The sequence below is a fragment of the Temnothorax longispinosus genome, chromosome 12 (genome assembly GCF_030848805.1).
Source record: "Temnothorax longispinosus isolate EJ_2023e chromosome 12, Tlon_JGU_v1, whole genome shotgun sequence".
Lineage (NCBI taxonomy): Eukaryota > Metazoa > Arthropoda > Insecta > Hymenoptera > Formicidae > Temnothorax > Temnothorax longispinosus.
Window position 1 is genome coordinate 5,255,855 of NC_092369.1, and position 15,499 is coordinate 5,271,353.

The 15,499-nt window shown below is 34.7% G+C and overlaps 1 protein-coding gene across 5 annotated transcripts in view; it reads left to right on the forward strand.

Annotated features, from left to right (window-relative positions):
• LOC139822657 (TOX high mobility group box family member 4-B) overlaps nucleotides 1-5,776 on the forward strand; it is a 209,346-nt gene extending 203,570 nt beyond the window's left edge. For all 5 annotated transcript variants that reach the window (XM_071794573.1, XM_071794571.1, XM_071794574.1 and 2 more), the window contains 2 exons: nucleotides 2,081-2,364; nucleotides 2,610-5,776. In XM_071794573.1, coding sequence (XP_071650674.1) covers nucleotides 2,081-2,364; nucleotides 2,610-2,676 — 351 coding nt within the window. In that variant the 3' untranslated portion in view covers nucleotides 2,677-5,776. The remainder of the gene's footprint in view (nucleotides 1-2,080; nucleotides 2,365-2,609) is intronic.
• The last annotated feature ends 9,723 nt before the right edge of the window (nucleotides 5,777-15,499 follow it).

A 15,499-nucleotide genomic window follows, 5' to 3' on the forward strand; every position in this document is an offset into this window, starting at 1 on the left:
TAAGAAAACGATTTTGCCGGTGAACGTCCTTAATCACATATTCTTTATACATTTGATCAAAGTAATTCTAATATGCATAATCTTTTCTGTATTGTTAATATAATATCACGCTTTTTCTTTAATTTACACTGCAGGAAGTTACGTAAAAACTATAATATAAATTACTATATTTTGAAAGATATTGATTTCTTTGACTGACAGAAGAATTAATTGAGAACTTAAAAAACAAAGGATACGTATCATGAAAAAATTTCAAAGATATACCAAATATATAAAAGGCATATCCTATGTATGCACCAAAAAATTTATTTAATAAATATCTATATTTGAATTTTAGAAAATAAAAAATATATTTATAATTAAGGCTAATTTTATAGAATTATATGTTTAATTGTGACTTTGTTTTATTTATTTATTATATAAATTTAAAAAAATATTTTGATTGTATTTTATTAATTTTTTTAATTTAATGATTTAAAATAAAAATATATTAATATCAATAATGCATTTTTTAAATTTATATTATATAATATATTTAGTATATTTAATAATATAAATAATAAATTAGCGTGCATACATAAAAATAGAGGATAGAAGAAAGAAGAAAAATGTAATAAAATTATTTTTATTGATTATTACGCCTTTTTAAGTTATCAGAATATTTTCTGTCAATTTCTAATGAGGTTCCTCACTAACTTTTGCTCCCGCAAAGGAGAGCTACTGTGCCTGGTAGCCAACGGCGCAAATTTCAAAGCAGCGAAAAAATCAAAAAGAATTGTGATAATAATGAGTGGCGAAAAATATGCAAAGTGGTCTGTGGAAAAATTAAAGAAAGAGCTCCGTTCTCGGGGAGCAAAAGTAACGGGGAAAAAGAAGGATTTACAAGATCGGTAAAATAGATCGTCAATATAGGTTATTATTATGTCTAATGTGCTCTTTACCCGGCGAACTAAATTGTAACAGAGTTATTTCAGTTAATGAATGCGAACAAACATTATCGATTGACATACAATCATAATATTTTTATTACAATACTGATTTTTCCCATATGTTAACAATTGGTGTTTGAAACTCGCGCGGAATACTACCAATTTTGATATGGTGCTGCACTCTATGCTAGCTTTCACTGAAGAACTTCATTGTTATAATACATAAGTATACATGGAAAAACATTTTATATATTAACCATGATGCGTATTACTAACAATCAAATTTGCGCATCTCCTTCTTACATATTTATTAATAAATGAATATGTAATAACTCTCTGTAATATGCAGATAGATTGACAAATTTGATCAGGAATTGCTAAAAAATTTGTATTGTATTCACATTAAGCTTGTGTTTTGTCGATAACTTGATAACAGATTAGCGGCAGAAATCGAGCAGAATGTCGAACACAGATTCTATTCTATTTCCGCTACCAATTTGCGTCAAACCGCGTAGCAAAAATATCAAAGTCCATTTGATTTCTGTCATCGATCTGTCATCTTTTATTGATAAACTTTGTTATATATCTGTCAACATTCTACTAACAATATTGTATATACTAAATTTTGTATCAAATCTAGTCTTTCTGCTGACAAAATTTATAACAGATACTTTGCAGAGTTTGTTTTCAACATACTCTGGCTGTTGGGTAAAAAGTTTTGGTACATAATTTATTGTTATTATCAAAAACGAAGAACTTGAGTCGCCAGTGAATAATTAACAATAAGCAAAAGTATTGTGATCGACCCAACTGGCAAATTTTATTGTTCATAAAACGCTACGTTTCGACAATCAACCGCAGATTCAAGACCACAATCAAAGAATCTGCGGTCGAAACGTAGCGTTTTGTGAACAATAAAATTTGCCAGTTGGGTCGATCACAATACTTTTACTTATAGTTAATGTTAGAGTAAGGGCCAAAGCATATATGACAGTCGTAGTCGTGGACGTAAGTAACGCACAAGCTTTGGCGTCAGTACTCTCTAAATATTACAATAATGTAATCTTAACGTAAGCTGTGACAAATATGTTTTTGTGTGTAGTACGTTTTTATACTCTACAGTGTACAATATTTTATAACATTGTTTATAGGTACCTCAACAACAGCAAGTACAGCAGGTACAAGTGCAGCAACAACAACAGCAACAAATAATACATACAAGTCCACCTAGAGCAGAATTTTTAAAATCTGAAGATTTATCGATAAAGTCTGAAACTTTATCTAGTTCTTCGTCGCCAGTAAATCCTTCACAAGTGACTATGACAGGACAAGGGCCACCACCTTGTATACATCAGGGATGTCCCAATCCTGCTATATCCAATAACGAATGGGAAGATGAATATTGCAGCAACGAGTGTGTGGTCAGCCATTGCAGGTTGGCCAAGAACATTATATTTAATTTTTCTCTATCTTAAATTAATTCATACATTTTATATAAAGAAGTATATGAAGTGGACAATTAAAGTTTGTTGCATCTTATTACATGTCTTTGCTGTACGTTTGATTGTATACTCATTTATATCACAATTGTGATATATTTCTAATTCACAGAGATTATTCTTATATGTTTTATGACTTCTATTTATCTTGTATTTATACCTGCTTTATTATGTATTTCAGAGATGTATTCAACACGTGGGTGTCTTCAAATCAAAATCCTCAACAAAACTATTCTACAGTTAAATAAGTGTTCTATAAGAAATGAACTACAGCAACTACTCAATGGCCTCACAGCTTAATGGCCCGTTGTTAATCTGTAAAGTAAAATATTTAAATGGATGTATATATACATAAGCTGGTGGATGACAACTTTTTCAAGACTATTCATGCAGCAACAGAGATACACAGCATTAGAAAAGTTTGACGGATAGTTATATTAATGGTAATAGCATACAGATATGTTCTGTATGTATATGCGTGTCAACGAGAGAACAAGAAGACAAGAGAAAGGAGAAAGAAAGATAATGATGAAATAAAGATAAAATTGTTTCTTTTTAGAAAAAGAACTTAGAATATATATTGAAAAGCCTTATCCAAAAACTTATTACTCTGGCCAAAGGTCTTTGTTTGTAAGGAGTGTATTACGACTTGAGTAATTTAAATAAGTGTATTTATTTACACTTATATGAGAAGTTAAATAACAGCCAACTTTTTTATATTCTCTGATATTCCTTACTGTTAGGCAAAGTGTGCCAATTGTACAGGCATATTTGTTTCTTTTTTTTTCTTTCTTTTTAAATATAGATAGTATTTGCAGTTTTTAAAGTTCACCCCGAACAAAGACTAGTTTTCTTAATTGAATTATCTCAACTATGTTTCCTCAACTTTATACTTGTTATTTTGATATATCTAGTAATAAATAACACAGTACAAGCAGATGAAAGCAGTGTAAAATGTATAAATAAGTGTACTACGTTCAATGTGTGTTTCGTTCATACTGTGAAAACAATGACTAGATAAAAAGAGGACTTATATAGCAAATTATTACATGCCATGGTCGTTAATTATCATGTTTTATTTTAAGATGTAAGATTTAAGAATAAAAATTATATCTATTATATTTCTTGATTAGGCATATATTTTTAATTGCTTGTAATTATAGATATCGTATTTGAACTACATATGTATTATACTTATATTGCAAGAATGAAAAAATAAAAATATGGAATTAGATATAATTTTGATTCAATTATATATAATTCCATATTTTTATTTTTTTTAAATTATATATATATATATATATAATATAATACATATAAATATATATGATACATATCATGTATATTACACACACACACACACACACACACACACACACACACACACACACACACACACACACACACACACACACACACACACACACACACACACACACACACACACACACACACACATATATATATATATATAAATTATTTTTGCAATATGATTATAATTCATTACATGTAATTTCCCGAATAAAAGTTTTTAGTCATTCTCATCTCTTGGATGTTGCATCGTAAGTATCATTTTATTTCTGTGAGTAGAAGAAATTTAATTTATTTTGTAATGTATTCTGATCTCTTGTGTTCTCCTTTCGCAAGAAAATTTATTATTCCGTTTCTGTTCATACAACATGGAATACAATCGACTGATAAACATACGTGAAGCATCCATAATCGTATAATACTGTTTTCACAAATAAATATACTATAATACTATTAGTCCATCGCAGTTATAGAAGTTAATTACTATGCATTTAGATTAGGCCCATATAAGTAAAACGCGATTTAATTACATAATTTATTTTTATATTGATATTACAACAACCAATAAATAATACAGTACAGTTTTCATATATAAAATTTCATATAGTACACAAAAGAACGTGACATCAGAATGACATTGACAGCAAATGCAAATCTGATATTTTTTTAAACACATATTAATATTACATTACATAAAATTGTTTCCATTTGTTTTTTATTAATTATATCTCTTCTGTTATTACTTTCGAAGAATGTATTGCCTATATGGATACGGCTAATATGGATATGGCTAATATAATTTAATACAAGTAGCCCAATCATATTAATAGATCATGGAGAAATGATTTCAAAATTTTTAAATAGATGAAAAAAAGAATATGTTGTGTCTCTCCAAAATTCTTGAATTTGATCAAATCTGTCATCGCGATCAAACAAATTACAAAAATATATATATACATATTGTTCTTGAATTACAAAGATCGAATAATTACATATTTATGTCCTCTGATTGAAATACACTTGTAACGTAGGCCTTGAAATAAATTAATTAAATTAATATGATATAAAGCATTTTTATGTATAAAAGCAAAGAAATACATCCATATTAAATTCACCAGCAATTTTGCAATCTTTTATGCAAATATACAAATTGCCTGTTAGGTAATGCATCCCTCTATAACAGGGGTTTTGTTCAAATTTCGTTTTTTCTTTTTTTTATATGAATTATTAAATGTTTTAAATATTATACTTTATATTGTTTGATATCCTTGTAAATATATAACTATATTCTATAGATTTATAAGTTGTAATGTAAACATAATATAGAAACTGTATTATATAAATAATACAATTGTGGTATATTATAAAGATACGTACATATACACTCGTGCGCGCACGTACATATACACTCGTGCGCGCGCGTACACACACACACACACACACACACACAGAGAGAGAGAGAGAGAGAGAGAGAGAGAGAGAGAGAGAGAGAAAGGATAAAAAGATAATTATACTTAATCATTTTAATAAAATAGGATATTAATTATCTAAACAGAGCCCTTTTAAGTAATGGGACTGTACAAATATGTCTATAAAGTAATAAAAAGCAAGTAACGTTGAGAAATAATAAGGAAGGAAATCTTCAATTATTCATCTTTAAGGCACAGAAATTTGCATAAAAGTATAAGCATGAAGTGCTTTAATTAATAAAACTCTCGACATAACTCATCAATACAATTTCACAGAATTTATACTATTTGTTCTGTTGTTCGAGACATTCATTCTTAATGCTTATTTTTCTATATAAATTTCTGTGCAACGGGCTCACAGAAACAAAAGCACAATTTTTGCAACATCAATCATACTCATATAAATCTGTATCGGAAAGAAATTTAGAAAGTATCAAGCATGTGTACTGTAGCGCTAGCCTATACATCAAATGCTAATATATTGCGGTAATTTCCAATAAATTTATGTTAAATTTTAATTGTTTTATGTACAAAGACATGATTAAACGATTTCAGTCCCGAAACTATAGTTACAAAAATACTTATTATTATCCTGTCATCCTTGTACCTAGAAAGTTAGAATATTTAGTATTATGAAATCAATATAGTAATTGTGGCGGTCAGCCATCCCGCCACAAGCGCGCTAGCGGGGAGCACACACTTCTGCACAACGCATAATGCGTAAGCATAAGAAAATTGATTGGTCCATACACATATGCATAAGGAAATAGACCAATCAGGTTCTCTTAAGGTGCGATTTCATGGGCGTCAGTTGTCGCGCGTCAAGACGATTTTGTGACGTCATGTTGTTTCTGCGTCGACGCTGAGAAGTTCAGATTTCCCAACCTCTAGCGTCAACTGGCATCTCGACGCGAGTTCCAAAAATTGACGCATGAAAACCTTTTTCATTGCGCGTCAGAATATCGGCGTCATTATACTAATCTAACTTACCCGAACTTGATTTCGAGCGTCAACTGACGCCCATGAAAAAGCACCTTAAAGGTGCCTTTTCATGCTGACGCTCGACGCTCATTTTCAGCGGCAAGAAGGTCGCATGACCACAATTGACGCCGGCGTCAATTGAAATTCATGAAAAGGAAAACAGCGTCAAAATTTCGGCGTCTTCGCGCTGCTTTGGCTTTGACGCTTGAAGTTGGAAAAATCCAACTTCTCTTTCTTGACGCTGGCATCATAGTGATGTCACGTGACGTCGCTCAACGCTGTTTTTCAGCGTCCCATGAATTGGCACCTTTATGCTAAGACTCCATAGACGCGGAAACGCCGTGCGGTAGAGTGCATTGACCAATCAGAAGGCTGCCGCAAGTCGCCTGCGGCAAAATCAAAATTTGTGATTGGTCAACGCACTCTGCCGCATGGCGTTTCCGCGTCTATGGAGTCTTAGCTATGCTTACGCATTATGCGTTGTGCAGAAGTGTGTGCTCCCCGCTTAAGGGGATGCTAAAGTGACTCAATTACCAACAATTACAGTCAAAGGTCTAATTTTGAAACGACTGTATAGATCGCAAAATCCTTTTACAGGAGTAAAGTATAGGTACTAATGAAGGGTGAGAATGTAAAATAATTAATAATAATTGAAAAAAATTAAAAATGCTGTTACCTCATTTTCTAATATAAACAGTTGTATAAGTAATATGTACGAAATGAAATGTTCCCACCCTTCAGAAGACGTGCACAAACAATAACGTACCTTTGAAATTGAGATTGAAAGCCTGAAATAAAAATGAGACGTTCGAAGAAATTATAACCTATAACCATGTCTATCCTTGTCTATCATCATTGTCTCTACAAGGACAGATATAGAATTTGGTCGGTAATACAAACGGCTTTTAAGCCCCTTGCACAATGCCAGGCAACAGGCAATAGGAACAGGGAATAGAAATCAGAAATCATGTATAAATGCAGAATAAACAGTGACACAGGCAATAGACACAGAGTTTCCGTCACGTTGGAAATTTTGTGCCTATTGCCTGTTGCCAACCAATCATAGCATTCAAACTTTTTAGGTTGTAATTAATGATTTTTTGGTTATTTCCTGTTCCTATTGCCTGTTGTCTGGCATTGTGCAAGGGGCTTTAAGCCTAGGCTACATCTATCGTAATGTTCACTGTAAGCTCGTCGTAAGGGCTCGGCTACATCTATCGTAATGCCCGATCTACAATAGCTGCTGTAGTAAGCCTCAAGATGTAAGAAATTGACCAATCACAGTCGATTATATTCCTCACATCCGCCTGTAATTGGTCAATTTCTTACGGCTTGAGGCTTACTACAGCTATTGTAGATCGGGCATAATGTTCACCGTAAGCTCGTCGTAACGGTCGTAACGCTCGTCGTAATCGCTATCGTAAGCTCATCGTATGAGTTGATTCAGCTTGAACTCTTTACAATTACGACGCTTGTCTGGCGTTACAACATAACCTTGAAGCCGTGCGCGAAAACCGTGCGCGCGCAGCTCCTGAGTCAGCCCCGGGTCGTGATGACGCGACTGTCTCCCGAGGAACTGAGGCGTGCGGAGCGACGGGCGACGCCGCGACCACGGCAGGTGGCAAGACGAAGCCGGCGGAGCACACCGCTGCCGTTGGTTAGCCACCTCTATGAAGTTGGCCGGACAACTTCAACGTATCGAACTTTCATTAATTGGAATCGATTGGTGGTCGTTTGGTGGTCTTTGGTAGTCTCCGATCGTTTGGTGGTTAGTCGTTTTCTTGTAAAATAAAAATGAAATTTCCGGTGTGAAGTTAGCCGGACAATTTTTATTTTTCAACCAATTTAACTTTTTTATAGCTCATTCGACGCGGAATCGTTTGGTGGTCACGAATATCATCGGTAAAACGTTTGGTGGTCAACCGTTTTCCCAGAAAATAAAAAAAATCGTATGCGCATAATGCTAGACATATCACCACTGTGCCATTAGCCGGAAAAATTGTATTTGTCACCCAAATTGACTTTGATAGGGCTCAATCGACGCGGAATCGTTTGGTGGTCACGAATATCGTCATTAAAACGTTTGGTGGTCAATGGTTTTCCTAAGAAATAGAAAAAACCGTACTCTCACGCCATTGGTCGTATGACTCCGTGACGTTAGCTCGGTAATTTGATGAATAAACATTATTTATCAATCAAATTGACTTTCATACGGCTCAATCGACGCGGAATCGTTTGGTGGTCACGAATATCGTCATTAAAACGTTTGGTGGTCAATCGTTTTCCTAAGAAATAGATAAAACCGTACTCTCACGCCATTGGTCGTATGACTCCGTGACGTTAGCTCGGTAATTTGATGAACAAACATTATTTATCAATCAAATTAACTTTCATACGGCTCATTCGTGACCACCAAACGATTCCGCGTCGATTAAGCCCTATCAAAGTCAATTTGGGTGACAAATACAATTTTTCTGACTAATAGCACAGAGTCATACGACCAATGACGTGAGCATACGGTTTTTCCTTTTTTCTGGGAAAACGGTTGACCACCAAACGTTTTACTGATTATATTCGTGACCACCAAACGATTCCGCGTCGATTGAGCCGTATGAAAGTCAATTTGATTGATAAATAATGTTTATCCATCAAATTACCGAGCTAACGTCACGAAGTCATACGACCAATGGCGTGAGAGTACGGTTTTATCTATTTCTTAGGAAAACGATTGACCACCAAACGTTTTAATGACGATATTCGTGACCACCAAACGATTCCGCGTCGATTGAGCCGTATGAAAGTCAATTTGATTGATAAATAATGTTTATTCATCAAATTACCGAGCTAACGTCACGGAGTCATACGACCAATGGCGTGAGAGTACGGTTTTTTCTATTTCTTAGGAAAACCATTGACCACCAAACGTTTTAATGACGATATTCGTGACCACCAAACGATTCCGCGTTGATTGAGCCCTATCAAAGTCAATTTGGGTGATAAATACAATTTTTCCGGCTAATGGCACAGTGGTGATATGTCCAGCATTATGCGCATACGATTTCTTTTATTTTCTGGGAAAACGGTTGACCACCAAACGTTTTACCGATGATATTCGTGACCACCAAACGATTCCGCGTCGAATGAGCTATAAAAAAGGTAAATTGGTTGAAAAATAAAAATTGTCCGGCTAACTTCACACCGGTAATTTCATTTTTATTTTACAGGAAAACGACTAACCACCAAACGATCGGACTAGACTACCAAAGACCACCAAACGACCACCAATCGATTCCAATTAATGAAAGTTCGATACGTTGAAGTTGTCCGGCCAACTTCATAGAGGTCTTTCGTAGTATATTCTCGACCGGCGACTAGTGTGTCGTCACTATTGTCCCGTCGCTCGATTAGTGAGCACGTATCCGAGCGTAGTCACGCAAAGAACGAAGATTCTAGAAGGAAGGGAATCGCCCGATATATTCGAAGCTCGTAATCCGGATAGGCGACATTTTCCATAAAAGTAGAGGGGATAATGTTGGTACTAAAGAAATTCCCTAGGCAATACAATTTAATTTTTGTAGATTATTAGCACTGCGTAAGTAGTAATCTGTTGTTAGATAGAAGAAGCCTTTTTCAAAATATATGCGCACGAATACAAAATGATCAAACCTTTTTGACACATGCGTGATAATGAAAGGACAGTATTTGTTATTTGTTTTAAGACTTCTATGTAATCTTCGGTATTTCTATTTTCCATTATTGTATACCGCTATACTTATATAATGCATATCACTTATTGTTAGCTTTCATATGATGAAGATATCTTATATAATATATCAAAGTACATACGTGGACGGGAGGGCTTTGCTCCTCTGCACCCCCCCCCCCCATGCATGTACTTTATAATTTTGCTTTACAACTTAGCATGTACTTTAAGTTGTAAAGCGAGGTCCACGCTGCCTACCGGCGGGGTGGGTGCGGGGGAGAGGGGCCGAAGACCCCCCCCTCGCACCCCCTGTGTGTGTGTGTGTGTGTGTGTGTGTGTGGTGGTAAATGTCTAGAAAAAGGGCGACCTCACCGATTTCAATGACCTTGATCGCCCTTAATCTTGACATTTACCGAATAGATTATCAGATAAGTACCTAATATTAGCATAAAACGGAAAATAATTTATCTATATATGTAACGTAATTGGAGAAGTTGTTGGACCGATTTTTTCAATTTTAACAATATAAATTATTTACTGAAAAGGAAAATTAAGAACAGAAAAGGAAATAAAATATTTATAATTGTATTTTCTTTTTTCCTATTACTTTTGATAATTTGTACAAAATGAGCAATAAGTCTAGATCTTCTTTATTTAACTCTATCTCTTTCCAAATTTTTTTTAATTCATTTTCTTTTGCTTTTTGGTCTTTTAGAACATTACATTCTGATCTCGCCCAGAATTTAGCATGGTTGAACATACTTCTTATAGTTTTCTGATGTTCAGTAAGGTAAGCTGTAAGTAATACTGAATTTTAAAAAGAGTTACGCAGCATTGTTATGTGAGTTATGTGAGTTATGTGAGTTATGTGCACGCATTTGTAGTATGCATTTTTGAAAGTACGTTATGGTGATATAAACAATACAAGATGACATAATATTTCTAAGTTGTACCTAAAAATTCCACAATCGTCGAATGTTTCTGTTGTGTCGCCGGTAAACGAAAGTCGTGCACGACGTAGCCCATAAGATAAATAAGATAAATAAATATATAAGGGCAGCGACGCAGACACACACATACATATACATAATTAACAACAAGGCGGCGTAACTTCAAGCGTCTTCGGTGCCTGTGATATGGGATCTGTGGCTTCCGCTATCTCCGTCTCGTTTCCAACAAAATAGGTCGTCGTGACTGACATATAAGCCGATTGGTGGATGTAAGCGAATCAGAGGGCGGATTTAGGATCCACCAATAGAGCGAATCTTACAGTTATTAACAAATAGCGGGAATCGTGGCGCGCGACCAGCGCGACTCGAGTCAGTTGGCAGTAGTCAATCAAAGAGCACGGTTATAGCGGAAGCACGATCGCACAATTTATTACACATTATACAAAACGTGGTCGCGACCCGAGTCGTCTCAAAGGCGTCATCGCGATCCGAGCATAAGCTCGAGACGTCATCGTGATCCTGAGTCGACATCAAGGCGTTGTCGCGACGTGTGCGTGTGTCTTACGCGTTATTACATGCAAACATCGGCTCGACCTGAGGCACATCCTCAAGACGTTGTCGTGACCGAATATATTATATACGAATAATTAGATATGATACACGAATATTATATACGAATAATAATACGCGAAACGCGAGCGCATTACTGTGCACCTTGCCAAAAACGGACATTGTAAAATAATATGAACAAAAATAAACAGACATACGAAACCACAGTGTGAATACGAATAGTGTTGATGCTGAAAACAATCCAGTTTCTTTAGATTTTCCTTCAGTTCGCGATTATGTCTTTCTGACACATTATTTGTTCTATATTTTTTTTCATAGACACAGAAGGAATTGGGCTTGAAACTATTTATCCATGTCTCCTTATAATACTGGATAAATGGTTTCAAATTCTTGCAATCATGAAAAATGATGCCGTATATCAATTGAAAGCCTTCTTCTATATATGTCTCTGGTAAGAACGCTAGACATTTTAATAGTTTTATTAGACCCCAGCCTAATTCTTTTTCCTTTCCTTTCATAATGCCGCATTTGTCAGCTTTACGTACTAATCCCTGTAATGAGAAACCCACCAATAAGGATTGATGAAATTGATGTGCATTACATGTTTATTATTATGTATATTATTTTTTAATACGTACCTGGCTATAATGAAAGAAGCAGCCAATGATTTTAGCGCAGGGAAAAACTACCTGTAACGCTTTGCGTTCTGCTCTCTCAAAATCGGATATTATTGTTACAGGTTTTATATTAACAGTATGTGTTATTTGTTTTAAGACTTCTATGTAATCTTCGGTATTTCTATATTTTTCATTATTGCATACACAATTGGAAATGTCTGAAATTATAGAACAATTAAATTTACTCATACACTTACATGTAATATAGAGTGCCTTTTGCAATTCAATAAACTAATTGAAGACTGAATTAATGAATTGTTTTACTTACTCTATTGTTATATCTAATTAGGATTGTCCATAATTGACAATTATTGTTTTTCAGTTGGGGTACTGTTGCAAATGTTCCATCCATAAAGATTGTAAGTGGTTCATGAATTTTATTCATGATTGACTCCGTCAAAAATTTATCAATAAAAATTACTGCTTTTGTGTTATTATTTCATGACAAATTCAACATTGAAAGAACTTTCTTCATCTAACGCAAGTAATTGCTTCCATTTTTGTGTTTTTAAACAATCTTGTAAGCTGTGCAGATTTTTTGGTATGTGTTCAATTTTTTTTTTCTTATGTCGCTCGATGGATTTCTCAATATTTTTAATCTTTGTTAAGTTCAACATATGGTCATGTCTATGTGTAAATGCACAAATAACAAATTATAAATAGTAATTAGTTATATATATCTTTAGAATAGCATTTATTATCTTCTACTTCATCAAGAGACACGGTAGTGTCTCGTGCCAATTACACGCGGAGCGAGACCGACCGTGACTCTTTTACGCGACGCGACGGGTTGCGAGTACCCGAGATGTTGAGATCGCCTTTTACTTACTTAGAAATAATTTTCTTTTTAATTATTCTTGTTGTGTCGAAAGCTTCTGATGCTTTAATTTCTTTGTTAATTTCAACGAGCTTATATGTAGGTTTTTCGTGCCCTTCGTGACTTCCACTTGCTATATATTTATTATTTTTTATTTGTAAACGTGCTCTGCATTGCACGTCTTTCTTTTTACGAAAACTACATTCGTAATACCTGTAAGAAAATTCTTTATAGTTAAATGGTCACATCAATAGTTTAGATGAATTCTCAAAAATGAATCTTTGAGGCACTTACATTGTATCTTCGTAGGGGCTGTTATGATGGAAATAGTATCCTTCATACTCTAATTTTGGCTGTTGAATTCTTATGGAATTATATTCTCTTTTTTCTGCCATGTCGAAAAGTGCAGTGGTTATAGGTTATTATTAACAATTGGGAAAGAATGGTAGTCGAGAAAAACAAAAGCGTAACAGAGATACACATCCCTTACGAAAAAAACACCCAAGATTTTGGTGTTTACACCCAACTTTGGGTGTTTACACTCAATTTTCGGCGTCAACGCCTAAATTTTCAGTGTTACCGACATTTGAATGTCGACACCGAAACTTTGAGTGTCGACACCAAAATTTAGGTGTCGACACCAAAAGTTGAGTGTCGACACCAAAACTTTGGGTGTCGACACCAAAATTTGGCTGGGCCTGTATTCCGTTCCTGCCTACCGACAACTGTCGGTTCGATAAGTGTCGTTGCGCAGGTTTTTCATATCGTGTAAAACCTGCGCAACGACACCGACAATTGTCGGTAAGCGGATTTTAGCGGAACAGAATACGGCTCCAGCGCATCTCCCGATCTCCTCCACATGCTGCCAACACACACCACAAATATGTATGTATCTGGTATGTTTATAGTCAAAGTCGGTAAATGGACGCGGCGTCAGAGTCGCATGATCGCCATTTTTACTCAGTGACGAGTATGTATGGTTTATCTATATATATGTATAATTCAAAGTTATATGTATAATGTGACCTCATAATAAGTCAAAGTTTTAACCTTGCATTTTATAATATATATATACATATAATATATATCGTTTTTTATGAAATATATACCCTTACAAAAAAAAACACCCTAAATAACACCTTAAAAAACACCTAAAAAAAACACCAAAAAATAATAGCGTAATTTTGGATACCCAAATGGCGTTTACACCATTTGAGCGTCAACGCCAAGAAAAACATCCAAAAAAACACCAAAAAATAATAGCGTAATTTCGGATCCCCAAATGGCGTTTACACCATTTTAGCGTTAACGCCAAGAAAAACACCAAAAATTTCGGTGTTATTTTTTGTGTTTTTCTTGGCGTTAACGCTCAAATGGTGTAAACGCCATTTGGGGATCCGAAATTACACTATTATTTTTTGGTGTTTTTTTGGGTGTTATTTGGGGTGTTTTTTTCGTAAGGGATATACATGGTGACCAAGAAAAAAGACTTTCTCGACTTTAGTTTTATGGCGTGTTTTCGTAAAAAGAAAGACGTGTAATGCAGAGCATGTTTACAAATAAAAAATAATAAATATATAGCAAATGGAAGTCACGAAGGGCACGAAAAACCTATATATAAGCTCGTTGAATTTAAAAAAGAAATTAAAGCATCAGAAGCTTTTGATATACAACAAGAATAATTAAAAAAAAAATTATTTCTAAGTAAGTAAAAGGCGATGAAGTAGAAGATAAAAAATGCTATTATAAAGATAACTAATTACTATTTATAATTCGTTATTTGTGCATTTACACATGAACATGACCATATGTTGGACTTAACAAATATTGAAAATATTGAGAAATCCATCGAGCGACATAAGAAAAAAAATATTGGACACATACCAAAAAATTTAATCTGTACAACTTACAAAATTGTTTAAAAACACAAAAATGGAACTTACGAAAAAAACACCCAAGATTTTGGTGTTTACACCCAACTTTGGGTGTTTACACTCCATTTTCGGTGTTAACGCCTAAATTTTCAGTGTTAACACCGACATTTGAATGTCGACACCCAAAGTTTCAATGTCGACACTCAACTTTTGGTGTCGACACCCAAAGTTTCGGTGTCGACACTCAACTTTTGGTGTCAACACTCAAATTTTGGTGTCGACACTCAACTTTTGGTGTTGACACCTAACTTTTGGTGTCGACAATCGGGTTTCAGTGTTGACACTCAATTATAAAACAAAAGATAAAAATTATAAAATGCAAGGTTAAAACTTTAACTTATTATGAGGCCACATTATACATACATCTAACTTTGAATTATATATATATATATATATATACAGGGTGTTCCTTAAAGACCGCGCACTAACTACATAGTGTTATTCCTGATCAAAAATTGAGTCAAAAAGTCCCGAACCATTTTCTTCTATAATGCTTTACCAAGCTGTAATTATTGAGTAAAGTCAATCCAATCAGCGCCGACCTTTAGCCGGGCGCACATCAGTGAGCCACGCGCCTGGTAGTGTGCGTGAGCGCTCCGCCGCTACGTTCAACGCTACGCGGCGGCGCCGGCGGTGGCGCGCGGCCCGGCCGCGGTGGT